Raw genomic sequence first — 22,382 nt, forward strand, 5'->3', positions numbered from 1 at the left:
TTCCTTCCTTCCTTCCTTCCTTCCTTCCTTCCTTCCTTCCTTCCTTCCTTCCTTCCTTCCTTCCTTCTTTCCTTCCTTCCTTCCTTCCTGTGATTTTTCAGTGTTAGTTCCTCTTACTCTTGTAGCAGGCTTTCACCTAGAAATTTATTGCCCCATAGTGATCAGAAAAATCTTCAATGAAGTGAAATCCAGTAACCCAGCAGCCAACTCTTGTAAGAATGGAACAACCTCCCTGTTGTCAGGAGTAAGCTATGTCTGTAGAACATTTTGAAATAGGATTTCTGTTACACGTAGTGGTTATATAATCCCTTCTTTTATAAACTTTATACTTGGAATGATTTCACAAAGTTATCAATATAATTTTCTAAGCTTCATAGGGTTATAGATATAGTATTGGACGGAGTTTTGGAGATCATCTAGGCCAACCCCATCATTTTAAAAATGAAGAAACTGGGACTGAGAAAAGTTAAGTGACTTGGGGAGAGCCAACAAACTATTAAATGTCTAAAGAGAGGATATAGGGCAGCTAGAAGGGATAATGGATAAAGTATGTCAAGTCTGGAGTCAGAAAGATAATCAGAATTCAAATATGGACTCATACACTAGTTATATGACCATGCGCAAGTCATCTAAAGTTGCTTGCCTCTGTTTCTTCATCTGTAAAATAGACTAGAGAAGGAAATGGCAAACTACCCTAATATCTCTTTTTAAAAAAAACCAGACAGTCACAAAAGGGGTCATGACGAAGTCAACAACTGAAAAGAGATGACATAAACTATGATTTTCTTGACACACAAGTTCCATTTAACCACCTAGAGAAGTACTTAAGAGAATTAGCCTGTTTAGGGTTTTTTTCTTTTCCTACAGACTACTTCCTTAAGGTATCTCAACCATATTTTGAACTTAGAGAGACAGAAACAAACAGAGACACAAAGAGATGGAGACAGAGAGAAATGAAGAGAGACCCAAGAGAGAAAGAAACTAGAAATCTCACAAGCATGTGTTGTAACAAGACTGTGTATTTGCAAATATACTAAAATTTGATTGATACAAATAGGAAGTTCTGAAAAGGGAAAGGGAAAAAAAACTAATTCCTTTAAACTTTCCTGAAATACTTTGGATTAAAGGAAACAAAGTCAAGAATGGGTAATACTTTGCTGACACAGAGGAAGTCTTTTCTTGTCAGTAAATATAGAAATGACAAGTGTAGACTGATCTCTAATCCAGTTAGGTTCAAAGAATCTAAGATTTTCTAAATGTTTTAAAGCCTTGAGCTACCTTAATATGTTGCTTCATTAATGAAACTAAAGTCAACCACAATTATATCCTGATTGTAAAAATAACAAATTAAATTACTGTTATTGAGAGATTTAAGTGAGGTGTCATTCCACTCCACCCCAAACAGCATTTGGCTTTTGTCTCTTTTATGCTGAAATGGATAGAGTTGACTGATTTTGACCAAAGCTGGCCCATTAGTAAAGAGGTGGATTAATTTGTACTATAAATTCACTTCATGGATGGAAAAATTTAAGTGGGGGTGGGGGAGGGCTTCTGTACTTTCTGATGAATTTAACAGGAGTTTGGCCTAAAGAGAAGAAAAGAAAGCCAGAACTCATACACACAACTGTTCAGTTCAGACATACTCAAATGGTCAGTTGACTTTCAAAAGAATCTCAGAGAAGATTAAGTCTTGGTGTGGTGGATTTCCAATTTAAGAAAAAAAGAATTTAAAGCATTGTTAGTAAAAGAGAAAAGCACTTCTAAGTATAAAACCATAGTATAAGCCTTAGAGGAAAAATAATATTAAAACTGATCTTGTCAAAAGAGAGAAAAATTTCTTGAATTAACTTTTGATGTTCTTTTCACAAAAAGAAAATAATTTGCCAGTTTCTTTGTAGGGAAATCTTGTAAGGTGATAACCTGAATTTATTCTGATTCCTGATTTCCTGAATACTAGACAACATAGTAAAATAACAATGAAAGACTTTAGCATTGAATTATCTAGCCTCACTTGGCCCAAAGAACTTGTTTTCCAGATTGCTAATCTGTTTTTTCCACTCAGGAAGCCTGTCTCTGCCATCTGAACTGTTCTTCAAAACTCATCCCTGTCATTCTACTTGGAATCAGAATTTCTAGATTTAAAATTGTTTATTTGCTTACTTATTCATTTAAATAATTTGAGAGAGCTTTCCAGGAATGTTAATACTAAATGAATTAAAGAAGGATTGGGTGAAAGCCTTATCAAATTACTTAGAATCTGTGTTCCTTTCCAAAACCTGATAAATAAGAAGAGAGAGGTAGAATATAGTATTCAAAAAATACAGAAGAAAAAAATGTATTATTCTATATATGCTAATAAAAAGCTTGGCTAAAAACAAATAAAACAGCCCTTAGATTCTTCATTGGCCAGGTGGACTTCTGCAAGTTTCAGCTTTGGAGAGTAGGAGGAATAATGCCCTTTTTGTGGTCTAGGAAAGTTGAGAGGTTAGCCCAGCCCAGCACCCCCAGCTGTATATGACATAGGCAACTGCCTAGATATTGTGATTCAAGAGGTATAAAAGGTCCTTTTTTTTTTTTTAATTTTTACTTTCAGTTCCACATTCTTTCCTTTCTGCCCCTTCCCCCCACCCATGAGAAGGCAAGAAATGTGATACCCATTATACTTAGGAAGTCATGCAAATCAATCCTCCTGCTGAAACGTCAGTAGCTCCCTATTGCCAGTGGAACAAAACACAAACTCTGCTAATAAAGGCAATCTGTAGTATGGCTGCAACCTCTTTTTAGCCTTTTTTCAGGGCACTCTTTTTCCTGTGCATGACATTAAAACTAAACTTGATAAGTCACTCTTGCCAGCTTTCATTTAGTTTTCTCTTACCTTTGAACACAACCACCTCTTTATGCTTGAAATGTTTTTAATTCATCCCATTTTCATCTTTCTTCTGTGAAACTCTGCTCTGGAGCTTCTTCTCCCTGAAATCTGTCCACTCCCTTTCCCCTTCTTGAGTCTCTCTGGCTGCTCTATTCGACCTGCCTCTTAATCAGTCATTTTAAAAGGTAAGTTTCCTGAAGGATTATATCTTCTTTTTTCCCACAAGAAATTACATTGCCTTGAATATGGTAGCACCTAGTAAATCTTTAGGTGCAGCTAACTTTAACTTGATTAAGACAGTTTCTATAAGTTTGCCAAAATTGGTTATATAGTTTTTGCTTTCTGGTTCTCAAGTCAAATATTCTTGAAATTTTGTTTTGTTTTACTAGCCTGGCGAGAGCCCAGAATTCTTTTAATTTTTTATTTTTTAGTTCTTTTTCTCACCTGTGAGATGGGGAGATCTTACAAAGACAGATACTCCAAGAAACGCAGCTGATGAATGGACAGAAGGATGATAATGATTATCTTTACTGCCTTTATCTCCTTAATGCTTCTGCGTTGCTCTTATTGGTTTCTATACATAAAAAAAAGTTCTTACCCTTGGGGATCTTATTTATACAAATGGGAAAACAGGGAAGCAGTTGTGTAAAACGTACTTTACAAAACATTTTCTGAAAACTGGAGCTTTGTGAGTGACTTCCATCACAGCACAGAGCCTTGCACATGGGTAGGCTCTTAATAAATGTCTGTTGATTGATGGATTACTTGTACTGTTCCCCGGTGGTCCATGGAGATTTCTTGTTGCCAGATATGTTGTAATTTCCAGAGTCGACCCATCAAAACAATCAATCCAAGATCTCTTTTTGCATTTTTGCCTAGTTTTAAAAAGTTAGACAAATGGGTATATGGCATTCTTTCTTTTTCCTACAAAAATAAATCCTCATGTACTATTGCAAAAGAAGGGGAAAGCATAGCCTTTTGTTGTTTAGAATTTAATTAGCACTGTGACTTAATAAGATTTGCATCAATTACCACCTTCATTCAAACCCCCAATTTTCACTCTCTTTGTTTATATAGAAAGAGGTGTAATGGACTAGCACTCAGGAATAGTAGGCAGTTCAGAGTTGTCAACACCTTAGAGAACAGTTTGATCCTGCAAGTTAATTGACTGTTTGAAGTGAGGTCTTGGTTTAAACCTCTACTGAGTGGCATTTTACATGTGAATGTGTGTTCCATGGTAACTTGTGAAGGAGTTGACTGATTTTCATTAAATCTGGTACATTGTTATGGGACATAAAGAAATATTTTAAGCGTGATTTACGGTTCAACTTGTCGTCTCTAAACCAAATGGAATTGGACAAATGATTTTGAATGGGCATGCAGACAGTTTTTAACAGATTTCAGCAAAATTAGTAGAGAAGCAAGAAGAATGAGAACTGGAAACAGGCACAGTAAGCAGTCATTCTGGGTTCAACACAGTGGTCACAAGAAAAGACACTTTAAAATATTATTTTTTCCATAAATATGTGCATTATAGGGCTATTAAATTATGTTCTCCATAGTACCTATGTGCTTATTTGATACCAAGTCAGATTCTATCTGTTAAAAGTGAGGGATCACCCCATTAGGCAGCACAGTAGGGGAAAGGGAGAGCACATCAAATTTTCAACCATGAGAAGTAGGGAAACACTTAATTTTTAAACCTTGCCTTAAGCATAGAATAGCCTTGTTCTGACTCTCTGAGGAAGTTATGGAAACATGAGGTTGCAGTGAGTGAATATTAGAGTCCACAAAACCGAGAGTCATGACATTGTGCTTTTCATTAACATAAATTTGCATATTTGACTGGAAGTCAGGGTCATTCTCCTTAAAAAGATTTCTGGGTTTTTACCAACAAGTGAAATAAAACAAAACTTAAAGAACACTTGACTGAGCATCAAGAAGAGCTCTCTCTCTCTCTCTCTCTCTCTCTCTCTCTCTCTCTCTCTCTCTCTCTCTTAATGTATTTGGATTCATTCAATCATCAGGCTACTTCTAGACAGTGAATTATATTTAAGTAAGGTAAAGCTGGGTTTTTTTTTAATAGGTAAGATGTATGTATTTTCCTTAATTCATTCATTGATTTTTATCTACTGCATAGTGGGTAAAATGGTACAACAAGATGAAACTGGAAGGGATCTTGCCACCCCTCCTGACAAAAGACAAGCAAGTCATTCCTTTAAGGGAGGTAAGCAGCATGGCATAATAATATTAATAATAATAATACATTGACTTAGTGCTGTAATCAGGAGACATAGAAGAGATATTTTAGACCCTAATCAACATATTAAATTATTCACTGTCCAGAAAAGGGGCAAATTTGGGGAAGCAATGAGAAATGAAATTGAAAAGCTTGTTGGGGAGCCAGATGATGGAAGGTTTTACAAGTCACATAAGCACAGCCAAGAATTCAAATTCTAGTACTAATGCTTAATAATTAGCACTTGTGTAGCATTTAAAGCTTTACAAATATCTCATTCAATCTTCCCAATCTTGGGAGATAGGTACTAATCACCTCATTTTATAGATGAGGAAACTGAGGTAGATAGGTTAAGTGACTTGCCTAGGATCACACAGCTACTAAGAATCTAAGACAGATTTGAATGGGGGGCTTCCTGACTACAGGTCCAGTACTCTATCCACTGTGACATCTAGCAGCTATCTCTCACATTTTTTAGTTTAATGACTCTCAGGAAGTCACTCAACTGCTCCAAGTCTTACTTTTATAGTCTGTAAAATGAGAGGACTGGACTATATGATCTCTGAAATTCCTTCCAGTTCTATGTTCCGTGAGTTTGTGTTTCAGGTAGTATGCCTGGGTCCAGAAGTGTCCTTATTTAGAAATAAGGAACTTTTGTAGCAAAAACTTTCATCTTTAAGTAATGATTTCCTCCCCCCAACCCCTATAGGTTACCCTTTGAATGTCCTGAGGAAGATAGCCCTTATTAGGTTCAAAATACCAATTCTTTTTTTTTTTTTTAAATCAGGGAAGGTAGCTTGTTCTGATAGACTCTGGATATGTTAAAAAGTGTTTGGGTTAATTCTGGAGAGCAATTTGGAACTATACCCCAAAGTCTTTAAATCTGTGTATACCCTTTGATCCAGCGATATCACTACTAGGACTGTATCCCAGAGAGATAAAAAAAAAAAATCAAAGGACATATGTGTACAAAAATATTTATAGCGACTTTTTTGTAGTAGTAAAGAATTGGAAATTGAGATGTAAATCAACTGAGAAATGGCTGAAGAAGTTATGGTATATGATTGTAATGCACTGTAAGAAATGATGAGTGGGATGATTTCAGAAAAACTTGAAAAGACTTACATGAACTGATGTAGAGTGCAATGAGCAGAACCAGGAGAACATTATTATACATAGTAACTGCAATAATGTATAATGAACAACTGTGAATGACTTAAGTATTCTCAGCAATACAGTGATCTAAGACAAACCTTATAACCTCATGATAAAATGCTGTTTACCTCCTGAGAAAGAACTGATGGAGTCTGAGTGCAGCTTGAAACATATTTCACTTTCTTTCTTCATTGTTTTTGTTCAAGTTCTCTTCCGTGAAATGACTAATATTGAAAAGTGTTTTATATGATTGCCCAAGTAAAAATCCACATCATATTGCTTACTGTTTCAGGGATGGGAAAGGGAACAGAGAGACTGAGGGAGAAAGAGAATTTTGAACTCAAATTTTTTTTAAATGTTAAAATTGTTTTTACATGTAATTGGGGAAGAAATAATTTTTTTAAGTGTTTGGGTTAGGATGACAAAGAAAAAGAAACCTGTAGGCTCTTACTTCAATTTTGAACTCTAGTTCAAGCTGCTTGGTAGGATTCCAGTCCATCACTGGAAATCCTCAGGCAAAGAGGGGTTGTGTTGTCATTCCTCACCATATTAGTCCTCAAGATATATGAATATGGGAAATTAGCTCAAGGCAGAGAGGCCTCTGAGTATTGTAAGTTCCCATTAGTTCTCTTAGATCCATATTAGGAGGGGGCAGTATAGTAGAGAGGAAAAGGCATTGAAATTAGAATTAAGCAATCAATTAACAAGAATTTATTAAGCACCTATCAATACCAGGCCCTGGGGGACAAGAGAGAGAGAAAGAAAGCAAGAGTGAGAGAGGACCCCTATCTTCCCTGTGATGCTGTAGTGGGTAGAGGGGAGAATATGCACACATAGAAATATCTAACAAATATATATAAATAAAGCAGATACAAGGTGATTTTTAGGGGGTAGGGTAAGGAAAATTAGGAAAGGACTCCTATAGGAGGTAGCTCTTGGAAAGAGACTAGAAATTCTAAGAGATAGGGGTGAGGAAGGAGTAGTTGAGGATCCATGAACAAGTGGATGGAACATTGCATGGGAGGGACAGCAAAGAGATTGGTTTTATTGAACTGTATAATGTATGTGAAGAGGATTAATACATAGTAGTTTATTATCAGGGAAAGAAAAGCATATTGGGTGATTTAAGGGTGGCTGTGACTTCCCAATTCCCTTCCACCTTCTGGCTTTGAGTCTCACACCTGTGCAGCATCAGTGAGCTGATAAAAGAATGGAATATGGGCAATAAATTCTTTCTAAAGAATTCTAAAGTCCACCTGGCCCTCAGCTTTTGTCAGACTAATTAATTATCCTATGCATTCCTTTGGATAAGTACTTTACTGCCAAGGACCTAATCTACCAAGAAGCTGTTTTACAAACTCAAAAGAGTAGCTTTCTAGAATTTAGTAAACTTGCAAGTGGACAAACACACAAGAAGAAAGGGTGAATTTGGACACTATATAATGTAGGTTTGTTGAGAAATGCAGACTCATGTTAATATATATAAATAATAGTTTCTAACTTGATTAAATATGTTAAAGCATGAATAATAATTCAAAGGCAAATAGAATGATAAATCACCCTTCATCACTCCTGCCCCATTAAAAATTTTTTTTTGACACCATTCCCCCTTCCTGTGGCTATATTTTTATTAAACCCTTATCTTCTATCTTAGAATCCAGTACACTGGGTATTGGTTCCTAGTCAGAAGAGTGGTAAGGAGTGGGAGTAGGCAATAGGGTTAAGTGACTTGCCTAGGATTACACAGCTAGGAAGATTCTGAGTTCAAATTTGAACCCAGGACTTTCTGTCTGTAGACCTGGCTCTCAGTCCATTGAGCCACCTAGTTGTCCCCATTTCTGCTGTATTTTTGAAGAATCTTCTCATAGATCTAGAACAAAAAAGGATATCGAAGTTATTGAGGTATAGTTGCTGGAATGTGGGAGCTGGAGCTGGAGGATCTGGCATCACATCCTTGATCTGCTCCCTATTTATTGCCTTTGTGTCTCTGGGCTTCAGTTTTCTCCATCTATAAAATGAAGGGGTTGGATTACAAGCCACTTCCAGCTCTAAAGTGCTGATTCTATGACTCCATTTGAAAGCTCATTTAATTTCTTAAACCCATATTTAAATCCCTATAAAGAAACTGAATTGCCCTTTTATACTGGGCTGGGGATGCCAAGACTAAAGACGTGTTCTACTTGAAGAGACTCCTTTCCAAAAGTTCTCTGAGCAATACACCACCTGGGAATATAGGACTTTTGATAGACTATGGACAAGGCAATCAATCGCCCACATCAACAAGGGCACATTTACTTTTCTGCACTGTAATTGTTTTTGCTGGTATTTTCAATTCTGAGAAAACCATGAATTCCCTTTGGATTTCAAAATTTACATATGAGGTTTAGGGCTATAGAGAAGGGTGGATGAAAAAGATATTAGAGCTTAAAGGAGCAAGATCACAGAGGGTGTGTGTGTGTGTGTGTATGTGTGTGTGTGTGTGCGTCTATATATATTTGTATTGGTCATGGGGCAGCGTCAGAACTCCAGATCTGTGGATCTCAATGGGACAGACATGCTCACCTATAGTATATCCCCCTCTATTTTCCATACTCCATAATTTTTGTCAGCCATTTAGGAGACAGATGTAATGGTTTTTAATTTTGTGATCTACTGAGTACCTCTGGATTTACCTTTTTATCTACTGATCCACCCACATCCTCATTCATCTATCCAGCTATCCATCATTAAGTATTTATCAGGCATTTACAATGTGTCAAACAATAGCCTAAATTCTGAAGATACAAAGAGGAAAGTGAAATAGTCACCACCCTCAAGGAGTTTATATTCTTTTTTTTAATTTTAAAAATTCCATTTAATTAATTAATTAATTAAGAATACTTTAACATGATTACATGATTCATGTTCTTTCCTTCCCTCCTCCTCCCCTCTCCCAGAGCTAATGAGCAATTCTACTGGGTTTTACATGTACCATTGTTCAAAACCTATTTCCATATTATTACTATTTGCAATAGAGTGATTATTTAAAGTCTACATCCCCAATCATATCCCCATTGAACCATGTGATTGATCATATGTTTTTCTTCTGTGTTTCTGCTCCCACAGTTCTTTCTCTGAATGTGGAGAGCATTCTTTCTCATAAGTCCCTCAGAGTTGTCCTGGATCATTACATTGCTGCTAGTACAGAAGTTCATTACATTTGATTTTTACCACAGTGTATCAGTCTCTGTGTACAAAATTCTTCTGGCTCTGTTCCTTTCACTCTGCATCAATTCCTGGAGGTCTTTCCAGTTCACATGGAATTTCTCCAGTTCATTGTTCCTTTGAGCACAGTAGTATTCCATCACCAACAGATACCACAATTTGTTTAGTCATTCCCCAATCAAAGGGCATCCCCTCATTATCTAATTTTTTTGCCACTACATGGTTCCATGATTCATGTTCTTTCCCTCTCCTCCTCCTTTCCCCCTCCCATAGCCAATAAGCAATTCAACAGGGTTTTACATGTATCATTGATCAAGACCTATTTCCATATAAGGAGTTTATATTCTATCTGGAGAGAATGAATGCTCCAAATAAGTAATATCTTGCACAATCTGCAGTGATGGGCAGTGGAGGTTGGGGGTGGGGAAGGCACATGCATTTAGGGAGATCAAGAAAGACTTCAACAAAGAAAGTAAAGCATCATTAGAGTTTTAAAGGAAACAGAGAATTAAAGCAGAAGTTAGAAGGGACTTTATTCCAAGCAAGAGTAAACCAGTATAAGGATGCAGAGATAGGAGGTGGAGTATACCATATAGGGAAAGCAAGAAGATCAGTTCATCTGGGCCAAAGAGCACAGGAAGGGAAACAAAATATAAATAAATCTGGAAATAATTGGCTAAAGTATATATATATATATACATATATATATATATATATTGCTTATTTGGGGAATAATGGAGAAGTACATAGAGGCCAGATTAAAAGATTTTCTTGAGGGTCTGATGAGTTGGTATTTATACAGTAGACAACATGGAATTATTTCAGTTTCTTAAGTAATTACAACAATATTTGAGGAAGATAATTCTTATATTTAGGATGAATTGGAAGAAGAGACTGAAACTAAAGGGGACAAGCTTGTAGATTACTGTATTGCTTTTGAGAACAATACAATATAAAGATGAGTTGCATTGTAATTATGAAAATGGAGAGGAAGTGAGATGAACCCACAGTACCAAAGGGTAGGTATTGGGTTAGATCAGGGGAATTAAATCGAGTGGGATTATCGCCTATCTAAAAGATAAAATATTTATTACTTTTTTTAAAGTTACCCCAACTTTACCTTTTAACAAATAGGAAAATAGACACTGAATATGTAATGATTTAGAATTGCAGAAGTTTATGTTGGAGAGAACTTTAAAGGTCTTTTACAAAAATCCCTTTAGATGACTTGATCAGGGTCAATCAGTGACAATTCATATGTTCTTTGAACAAATACTAATTGTGCTAGGTGTATGAGCTTTGGAGATACAACAAATAAGGTATATATCTTTTAGTGATTTAGGAAGATAAGTTCTTCATTGAAATAACTGAAATATGGGACAGAATGTGAAAATGGAATAAGAGGTGCAGAGTACTATGGGAAGGAAGAAGAAAGAATTTCTGACTGGTAGACTTAGGACAATAAAGGTAGGTTTCATGGAAGAAATAGCAATGAAACTGAGTCTTGAAGGAAAAAGCCAAAAGAAAGAAGAAATTAGGATTTTTTTAATTTATTCTCTTTATTTTGTTAAATATTTCCCAATTACACATAAAAATCAGCATTAATTAAATTTTTTTTGTTTAAAATTCTCTCCCTTTCATGTCCCTTCCCCCTCCTTGAAAAGAAAATTTGATTATACATGTGAATTCTTCCAAAACATATGTCCATATTAGCCACTTTACAAAAGAAAACTTTTTAAAAAGGAGAAAAATAAAGAAAAAAACATTAAAGGTTCAGTCTGCATTCACAGTTCATCACTTCTCTGGAAGTCGAGAGCATTTTTCATCATAGGTTCATTGAAGTTATCTTGATCACAGTAGCTGTCTTTCATAGTTGAACATCCTTTCAATATTGCTGTTACTTTATTCAGTATTTTCCTGGTTCATTCAGCATCAATTGCAACCAACCATGTGAACCACAAGTCAAGTCAAGTCAATTAGCATTGATTAGGTTCCTGCTATATGCCAGCCATTATCATAAGTGCTGTGGATACATAGAAAGGCAAAAGACAGTCCTTGCCCTCAAGGAGTTAACACAAGTCAAAACATACTTAGAGATCATCTCCTGCAAGAGTCATTTACTTGGGGGGGGGGGTCTATTAATTTTTAAAAAACATTTTGCTATTTCAATATAATTGGTTGCCTTTGTGATCATTTAATTTTTAGTTTATGAATGTAGAAACATTCTTCTGAGAAAGGGACTATAGGCTTCACAAGAGTGCCAAAGGGGTCCATGAGATAAAAAAAAAAGCTACCCATTAAGAACACACCTTCATTTTGTAGGTAATTTATTATGTGCACTGACCATATGCTTTTTTAATTCAAAATTGGAAATATGAGGCAAAAGGGGCCCAAAGTCTCATACAAAAGTGGTTTTCTGTAGGACAGCAGACAACTGTCTGTAGTAGACAACTGTATCATAATAAACTGCCAGTAGTTTCACTCCCCTTTTCCTCCTCTAGCCTTTGCTATGTATAATATTTATTTTGTTTTAATGAATGAAATTTCCAGACAAAGCCATCTTTGTTGGCAATCCTCTCCAATTCTTTGTAAAAGAAATGGAAAGGTCTAAAAAGTATTATTTAAGCCACATTATTGGACTTCTTCAGGTGAGGGGGCTCCAAGATAGGAACTGGCCTCCCTATTCATTGACTGTCAGCTTCAACTATAAATGGGATAGATAGATGCCCAAAGGAAACTGCTTAATATAGAAAGAAGATGGATCATTTATGCCCTTTGTAAGTTCTGCATAATACTGAACATCCCAGATGAACTATATAGGTGAAACTTAGCCCACAATGCCTTTCAGAGTTCCCTAACTTCTTCTAGGTATCTCCTTCCTTTCTGTAATGTTATTTCACTTTCTCTGCTCCTCCCCAACCTGTTTATACATTATGCTAAGATATTACCCCTAGGGGTATTTGCATTTTAACCAGGGACTCTCCAAGATGAAAAGCTTTTGACACCCAAAGCAATGAATCACTAATGGTTAAATTTAAGTGACTGAAAAGTTGGGGGAAGATATTTGGGGATGAAAAATCTTCCCAGCCTCCTCAGATTACAGGAGTCAACCAGCCCTTGGGTAATGCTTTATGCCAAGCCTTCTGTGGGTACTTAATTAAAGAATTATATTGCCACCTCTTTATGATTTGAATGTTAGCTGTTTAAGATAAGAATAATCTTTAGTGAAGCAAGCATTATACAATTGAGACAGTCAAGCTTAGTACAATTTTATTTTAGTGATAAGATGACATACAGACCATCAGAGGACACCAGTGTTAATTAAATTAAAATTTTTAAAAATCCAAACAGGGCCTTGAGCACTCCCAGGAAAATTATTTGTAGACTGTGGGAAGGCAAAACAAAAACAAAACAAAACAAAAACTCTCTTGCACAAAAGTGATATCCATTCTCTCTTTGAAAGTTTAGAAGTACCAAAGGCAATTTTACATTTTTTAGGAGATTTAAAAATACTTCAAAACAAGAATAAGATGCCAGAAATATACCTAGAAATTAGTAACTTGCCACTGGCAGGCTCTGCTTAAACCTGTTACTTAGGCACTCTGGAAGCAAAGCCAATGCCTTCATGTATTTCCCATCAGATAAACACGTATATGGTACTATGTTAAAAGCCAGTAAAAAACTAGAAATAAACTACTTAATGCATCAGATTTCTACTGAAATGAGTTCTGTAAGGACCAAGTCACACCCATGGCCAAATGCAATTTATTTTCCCTCAGGTCTACCAAAATTTAAAAACAAAAACAAAACTTTCATTTCCTCTTCAGAGAGGGTGTTTGATGGGAAGGATGAGGGAAGCTGGAGTCAGAAAAATGGGTATATAAATTTGTCATTATTTATACCTTAGAAAATATTTTGTGAAAGTTAATAAACAAGGGGCAGCTAAATTGCTTGCTCAGTGGTGAGAGCCAGACAGAAGGTCCTGGGTTCAAATTTGATCTCAGGCATTTTCCTAGCTGTATGACTCTGGGCAAGTCACTTAACATTGCTGAGCCTTTACCACTCTTCTGCTTCAGAACCAATACACAGTATTGATTCTAAGAGGGAAGGGAAGGGTTTTAAAAAAGAAAACAAATTAAATACACAAAAAAGATACCTTATTAGACTGACAGTTTTTATCTTAGTGCTAGCAAATTCACAAATTCATCCAGATATTTGGCTGCCTTCATTGATAGTAGTGTTTATACTTTTTCTATGGTAATAAACTTTACCAATAGTTGACCACCCTCCCTTCCCCCACCCCCACCCCACCCGACCCTGAGTTTAGGAAAATGGTCAGGATATTAGGACCTAGGTAGATAGAAATATAAGGTGTTACTTAACACAGATTCTTAAAGTCCAGGCAGAGAAGCTTCTCAACACTCACATTCATTGTGTTAAGTGCACCTAATTAAAGAATCCTGGCACCACTTTGGTCAACATAAATATACCTAGTCTTCAAACAGAATAGGCAGAACAGTTTGACAAACATTTCACAAGGCTACATTGCCTCCATCACCTGCTAACTGGAGACTTTTTTTTTCCTTTTCAAAAGGAAGCTGCTGCTTTGGTATCTTTTAGTGATGCCCATGGCACCATTTCAGGCAGTGTGCCAAGAGAATCCCTCAGATCATCAAAAAGTGAGGGCAATCCAAATTTTAGAAAACGTAAAGACTGCTTGTTCCTTAGATCAATAAGTGGTCTCATGCATTGCCATGGGTTCCTTCCCCTGGTGCTTTGGAGAAAATCCTACCAGTGGGGCTGGAAGGACATTTGCCAAATGTAAACCATTGAATTGAATGTGAGTCCTTCTTTAGGATTCACATCCTGAATTCATAGTAGTTTATTATATCTTAGTTCCTGATAATTTTCTTCCCAATATTTGCTATTTGACAAATTGTTGTAGGCTAGGGGTTGGGGTGGGGGAGGGTGGCACCCTTTAAATTGGAAAGGTTTTCATAGACCTTTCAAAGTTAATGATGTTTTTTAAGCCACTTGCTAAACCTTGTTGCAGAGAAAATATTTTATTTCTCTAGCTTATTAATTGTCTTGCAGAAGTGTTCTGGAAAAATCCCAAAGTAAATCTTATAATTTTTGTCTGTAGGATGGGTACGACTCATTATGATGATATAAAATATGCTTGACATTGTCTATATGTACTTATAGAAAAACAACACCTCACTTTCTGTCTTAGTAATAACTCTAAGACAGAAGGGCAAGGGCTAGGCAAACAGGGTTAAAGACTTGCCTAGGGTTACACAGCTAGGAAGTGTCTGAAGTCAATTCTAAACCCAGGTCCTCCCAACTCCAGGCCTGGCTTTCTGTTCACTGTGCTACTTACCTGCCCCTTTTAAGTGTATTTATTCAATATCCAAGGAATTTTAAAGTTACTACTGATGGTAGCTCAGTAAAATTCAATGATATTGGCTGAGAAGTCTGGACAGGGAGGGAACTCTGAAAGTTTTAGAGAATTCTTTATATTACTAACAAGCTATATAATATTCAAAATGTAACAGACAACATCAAAGGCAAATTGCTTCCTTGTCCTATTGTTCAATATTATTTCATTATGAGAGTAATATGATATAGTGGATAGAGAATTTACTCTAGAGCCAAGAAGAAATAAATTCTCCTTCTAATGCACACTGACTATTGACCCTGCACAAATCACTTAATTTCTCTGTTCTAGGCAAGTTTTTAAGACTATAGATGACAAAGAAAAGGTCTGCCTGCATTTCTAGAGAGCATTTACTCAACAGGATATTCCTTAAAGGAATGGAGATCCAATCTCATCCCCTTTACACAAGCACTTAATAAGCCTGCTATGGTGGAAAATAATAGAGAAATGAAACATTGTCCCTGAACTCAAGGAGCTTACCTATTCTTTTCTTCCTTGCAGTCACAATTAAAAACAAATAAGAAATTTATGTGAAGCAAACATATACACATATGTGTATTAATTTCTATATGTATCTATGTATCTATCTCTATATATCCCTCTGTCTTTATATATGTATCTATGTCTATCTCTTTATATCTGTTTCCCTATGTGACTATTTCTATCTCTCTACCTCTCTATCTTTATGTGTTTATCTCAGTCTCTCTGTCTCTATCTTCTTATGTATTAATTCATGCATCTCTATCTTTTTCTGTCTCTCTCTCTCCCTATCTATGTATCTATCCAAATTCCTACCTCTCTATATAAATCTCTCTATGTATCTATGTATCTATCTCTATTTATCTGTCTATGTATTTCTTTGTGTCTGTTTCTTTCCCTAACTCTATGTATGTATCTAAGTATATCTATCTACTATCTGTCTGTCTGTCTGTCTATCTATCTATCTATCTATCTATCTATCTACATATGTCTTGGTCTAGATTTGTCATTTCATCAGTGAAGTCCTACTGTGGAAATTATTTTTACCATGGAGAGAAGCAATATGGCACTGAGCACTTAATTGGCTTGCCTATTGCCATAGTTATTATGGTTCAAAATCAGAACATGAAGTCTAAACCTCCAGACCAATCTTTTATTTCTTCCTCTCCTCCTCTTCCCTCCTCCACATGTATGTGCAGACACATTGTGTACATATATGTCCAAACATATGTATACTTGAATATGTACATACATATGTGTATACATAGGCATTTATATCTCAGCTACTATTTACATGTAGGTGATTACCAAAAAATACATACAGTGTTAGTTGTGATTAGTAATGGTTTCTCAACAGGAGAGCAAAAATAAGATGATAGAAATGACCTGTTTTCTCCATGAAATTCATATGCCATTCTCATCCAAATATCATTAGTTTCCTGGAACATTAACTTGAAAATCCTTCTTTATTAGTTTTACCCATATAAAGATTAACATTAAAGTGTCATATACTTGGCTTCATTTTATGAAGTCCCCAACTTTTTGTGGGAAAGGTTGCTACTTTTCATTCTTTGGAAGCCTTGCAATGCTGTGTGTGATTGGTTGCTGGCTATTCCATGTGAGTTGATAGAGACAAGGAGTGTGGACTTTATGAATGATCCATTTTATCCCTTCCTCATACCTAAACCTTGGCCAGTTGTGGGACAGGGGAGTTTGGCCTGGAGAACCTCCCATGAAAGCCAGTGAACCAGGATTTGTTAGGGTTTGTTAACTGGAGTCCACAAATCTCATGTTTTCATGGATAGATTTCAGAGCCTTTATGATCTTGGAGGGAGAAGAATAATCATTTTATTTTCACCAACCTCTAACTGAATTTTAGTATTTCCTTTAATTGCAAGTGTTGACAAGAAGCCATCGTAATAATTAGCTGTACCTATGATGGTCACAAATAGAAATGAATAGATATTTTTGTATTGTATTACAGTCTTTGAAGATATCTTGAAAGTTTCATAGTCTTTCAAAATTATTAAAATCATTTGCCCCTTTGCTAGATTATAAGCAGGCACAACTTTCTGGCTACAAATGATATTTCAGCATAATTGATTTTCTTGGTAATTCTATATATTTTGTTTTCTACATTCGAAAACATTATTCTGAGATGAGATACATGTTCAAATGTTTCATTTGTTTTTTGGTCATGTCTCACTCTTTGTGACCCCATTTGATCATTGGAGTGATTAATCCTTGAGTGTCCCTTACACTTCCAGCCTGGGAAAGAGAAGATTCAGTCAAAAAAATCCATTAAGCATGGTGCCTTGCATTTTGGGGGGCGGGGGGCTATCAGAGTAATGGGATGGGATTCTATCATTTGAGAAAGGTTCTTATGAAGAAGCGCTCTCCAAAAAAGCAGATCCCATATAACTTACACTCAGAAAATCTCCTGTGGACACTGACAATTTAAAATGATTTGCTCACAGTTCACACTATTGCAATATGTTAGGATAAGGATTTGAACCAGCCTTTACTAAATGCAAGGACAGACTTATTTGTTTGGATTTTAAAGCATAACTGTTTAGTGAACTGAACACTGAACGGAATTCTTCACCAATTTATTGAGTACCCCTAAGTTAACTGAAAACAGATAATTTTTCTTTAAACATTTCCCACCTTACATCTGATGTTTATTTAACTAATTTGAACAAATTTCTTACTTTTTTGATAAGTTAAATGATGTATCCAATAAGGATTGATAGGCTCACATTACCTCTTTATAAAGTTATATATACATATATTATCTCATTTACTTCTTGCAACTATCCCATCAGTAAACAACATAATCACATACTTGGTAAGTGTTAGAACCAGTATTAGACCAGGATTAGAAACACAAGTCCTCTAAACTTTTCGAGATCAATGCTGCATCTGCTACAACTGACTACCTCTCTTTTCTCTTCTAGGGTACCCCTGGGGAAAAGCAGATAGTTCTGTGTTAGTATTGGAATTACTTTTAAAATATTTCTTAACATTTTGCCAGTGATCTTATAGGCAATAAGAAAGTCCCAGGATTTTGAGGTTCATTTCCATAAGTTCCTTTCTTTATTGACTGTTTATTTCCCAAGACTAAAAAATTAAGTACTATAATTGCTTCTAACTCTAGTAGCCCAATTTGGAGGAGGAAAAAAGGAATGCCACAAAAGTCATATAAGGCCTTTTCAATTGAAGCTTTCTAAGTGAGAAGAAAAAGTTCAATGAAATAGAATCTTCACCTTGGGAATTTGGATTTCTTTTCCCTGAACGGGTTTGCTTACCCACTGCTAATGTAGTCAGGTTTTCCTGCAGTTGATCAGTTTCTGGAAAGAAAGAGTACATAAAACCCCTTCCTTTTCCTTAGGATCAGCTTCTTAAAATGGTAAGAAAACATGCTGTTCCATGAGTATGAGGTGTTTTCTTTTTCCTTTCTTTTTTTTTTTTTTTCCTGTCATGTTTGTGGTTATTCTATGAATGGTAGTGATAGTAAATACTGAGGTATTTCTATTTTTCTTTTCAAATCTGTTTGAAATGGGATCAGGTGAAAAGGAGGTAGGGAGAGACTATGGGGGAAAACCCTCAAAATCTCTTCTCATCAGAAGTATATATACTGACATTCATTGCTCAGATGTGTGTCTGTACACATTCATAATATGTATATATGTGTACATGTATACATATATGTACCACACAATACAAATGTTGTATCTGTTGTAACTCATAAGCATATATTTGCTAAAACCTCTTTGAAACAAGTATTATTGAAGTAAAGTATTTAAATGTTTTCTGATCTCATACTTTGGAGGGCATTCAAGGCGTTTAGTCTCCAAACTCGAGTAAATTCTTTTCCCTCTTTCACGGTCTTAAGGTTCATCTGAGAAAGAAAGCATTTATCCCAGAACAGCCCTGTACCACGGAGAGTTAGCCGGAAACAGTTACTGTAAAAACAAATGATGAATATCCTGGGGCACCTAGAACCAAAGACCTAAGATGGCACAAATCCGAAATATTGTTTGTGAAGCTTCTTGGGCATTCTGCAGGAACAGTGCTGGAAATATCATCTGCAGGAGAAATTATGTACTTTTCCTAGTCGGAGTGAAATGGGGTAGAGAAGGGAGAAGCGAGAGGGAGATGAAGAAGGAGGGAGGAAAGGAGGAAAGAGGGAAAAAGATGAGAGACGAAAGAGATAGGAAGGAGAGAGAAAGGAGACAGAGACAGAGACAGACAGACCAGCAGAGCACGAAGAGTGTCTTCCTAGAGCAGGTGCTTTTTGTCTCGTGCCACCAGGCAGGAGCCATGCCAGTGCGCGTGTAATGTGTTTGTGTGCGAGTGTCTGCTCGTGCTTGTCCGATTCAGCTTCGAGGTGGCAACTGGCAAAGGCTACTGTTGGTTCCACGCCGGGTTTTCTGCCTCTCCTCAATACACACACACACACACACACACACACACACACACACACACACACACACACACACACACACAGTCTCTGTCTNACACACACACACACACACACACACACACACACACACACACACACACAGAGTCTCTGTCTCTGTCTCTCTGAGTCTCTCTGTCTCTCTCTCTCGTTCTCTCTCACACTCTCTCTCTTTGGTTCAAAAGATGCCACCAGAGGCCAAGAGCTGAGCTGGGATGCTCTCCTTGGAGCCAGTGTTAAGATAAACCCCATAGAAACGCTTTTGCTAGTTGAGACTGCAATCCAGTCTGAAAGGAATCGGGAAGACTGGAGAGGATCTTACAATTCTAATTCCCCTGCTTCCTTTCCTTTCCATGTAGTGGGAGTGTATGGATCAAGACAAGGAGGGCAGCAGGAAAGGAGAGTAGGTAGTGTTTAGGGAAAGCAGCAGCAGTTCGGGCTATGTGTCGCTGCTGCTGCTTCAAGGAGGAGTTGAGAAAGAAAACAGGAAACGTGGTGGCTGCTTACACACGGCAGCAGCTGATTCATTTCTGCTTGAAAGTGCCTCCCTGAAGTCACTAAGGCGTCGGGGCGGGGAGCGGGGAGGTAGTGAGGCGGAGGGGACTAGGAGGAGGAGGAGGGAGGAGGGAGGGGGATAGTTGGAGAGGAAAAGGGAAGGTGTAGCCATTCTCCAGTCTAGGGAAAACTGTCTTCATCAACCAGACTTCTTTCAAGAGGAGGAGGAGGAGAGGGAGCCAAGACTAGATTTGGGTACAAAGAAGCAAGTTTCTGAAAGGCAGAGTCAAAACAGATGGAGAGGCAGAACAGCACCCAGCACCTCCCATCCGACCCTGTACACTGAAATTGGGTTAAGTGACTGGGACTTGCTGTCCCCAACACCATTAAAAAGGCATCCTGAGAGAAACCCCGACCACATCCAACTCAACCAAAACATCAAAAATAAAAACTACTGGCTGGAGTTTCTGAGCCCTCTCTGGACCTGGATTTAGAGGGCGCCAAGCTGGAGAGACTTTGGGGTTCGCTCCGAGAGGCTGTTTGCCTCCTCAACAGAGCCTCTTCTCTTCCCCTGGTGCCTGGCTTAACAATATGAAGGAGCAGCACTCATGTGTGGGCACTGGGCATCCGAGCATGGCTGGGTATGGCAGGATGGCCCCTTTGGAGATGGCTGTTAGCCCCGTGAAGCGCTTCAGAACTGAGTACCCCTTTCCCTATCTCTTCGCAGAGGAGGCTTACCAGAAACTGGCCAGCGAGACCCTGGAGGAGCTGGACTGGTGCCTAGACCAGTTAGAGACCCTGCAGACCAGGCATTCCGTCAGTGAAATGGCCTCAAATAAGGTAAGGGATAACCTTCTGGCTTTGCCCACCTTTGCCAACCTAGCTAAAAAGAGCTAGGATTCCTGCAACCTTCCCTCTCCTCATTATTCCTGTTCCTTTTCACACAGGTTAAAATGTCCCCTCCCACTTAGCCTTTTGCATGGGTGTGGGGCTAAAATTTCTCTAAAATTACTAAAAGTAGTAGTTCAACTCCCTTGGAGCTCCCTGAGCTCACCTTCTCACTCTCTTTTTCCCCTTCCTCCATTCCCCCTTCATTCAGTCTGGTAAGTTAAACTATTTTGCAAAGACATCTTTGATATTGATTAATGACATCACTCTCAGGTCTCATTGGATGACCTGTTTTTAATGTCTCTGTGTAACAGTTGGCTTCTGTTACTTGAGCCAAGGCTGTCATTTGGCCAGGAGATGCAAAGTTTGATTTTTAAAAGGAGTTTTTGTCATTCTATGTGAGAAGCTAGTGCCTGAATTTTTTCTCTCATTCTGCAAATCATTTTTAGTTCTATTCATTGAATTAACTTCAGGCTATGTCTTGTTTTTTCAAGAAAAAAAAAACACAACAAATTTCTGAACAAATAAAAATGCTTGGCAGGTACTGGGGGGTAGGTAGGGAAGAGTCTGTCATTATTTAATTAATCAATAATGAAACAGAACCTTGGTCATAAGAACATATGATCTGGCCACAAGAAGTCAAGGAGTCAACTAGGTATACAGAGAAATTGAGATAACTTCATCACAGATTTTTCAGTTTTGGTCCAAAATAAAATTTAATTCCTTAGATTATTTAGTAACAGTACTTTTGATAAAATTCTTGGGCCACATGAACTGAATGCTTGTATACCTTTGAAACCGTGTTTATTAATATTTTGTGGTTGTAAAGTAACCTATCAGAGGCAAGTTTACGATAGACTGGTAAGAAATCTAGGTTCATGTTTTGGTCTTTAGTTATAAGAGGCCATAGTTGCTTTTATGTCTTGTCCTTTGGCTGAGGAAAAAGGCAAAGGAGGCATGCACATGTTGGATGCAGATGTTTAAGGGATTCAGCCAATAAAGACTAGTCATTATTTTGAAGTATTATTTGTAAGTTTCTTTAAGGATTCATTAAAAAAAAGCATAATTACCCTATAAAGAAATTTGTTAGGTAATTTTGACCCTGTTATAAAGCAAGGAAATTAACCATTTCATTTTTTTACATATCATACTTTTTATGAGCTATGCATGCATTCTCTTCTTCCCTACCCCATCTTTTCTTTCATCCCCCCCGCAATACCTCTCCCCAGCAACCATATACTTTATTTACTACTCTAATCTGGCAAATACTTGATTTTTTTTTCTTGTAACCTTTCTGTTTGCTGGTAGCATATTGTTCTCTGGGTAAAATTGCTACTCAAAGTCAGTAAAATTAAGAAGTCTTTCTTCTTTTTAAATCCTTACCTTCCATCTTAGAATCATACTACATATTGATTCTAAGGCAAAAGAGCAGCAAGGGCTAGGCAATGGGGGTTACGTGACTTGCCCAGAGTCACCCAGCTAGGAAATGCCTGAGGCCAGATTTGAACCCAGGATCTTCTGTCTCTAGGCCTCACTCTCAATCCACTGAGCCACCCAGCTGCCCCCAAGTTGTCTTTCTAGTATATTCTCTACACTCAGGTTTCCTTCATATATATATATATATATATATATATATATATATATATATATATAT

At 37.1% G+C, this 22,382-nt stretch overlaps 1 protein-coding gene across 1 annotated transcript in view; it reads left to right on the forward strand.

Moving 5' to 3' along the window:
• The window catches only part of PDE4D (phosphodiesterase 4D), a 1,102,929-nt gene that overhangs the window by 1,007,581 nt on the left and 72,966 nt on the right, over positions 1 to 22,382 (forward strand). Inside the window, exon 6 of the mRNA XM_044663797.1 lies at positions 20,568 to 20,680. Within this exon, the coding sequence (XP_044519732.1) occupies positions 20,568 to 20,680 (113 nt within the window). The remainder of the gene's footprint in view (positions 1 to 20,567; positions 20,681 to 22,382) is intronic.

Source organism: Gracilinanus agilis, chromosome 1 (genome assembly GCF_016433145.1).
Source record: "Gracilinanus agilis isolate LMUSP501 chromosome 1, AgileGrace, whole genome shotgun sequence".
In the NCBI taxonomy this organism is placed as follows: Eukaryota; Metazoa; Chordata; class Mammalia; order Didelphimorphia; family Didelphidae; genus Gracilinanus; species Gracilinanus agilis.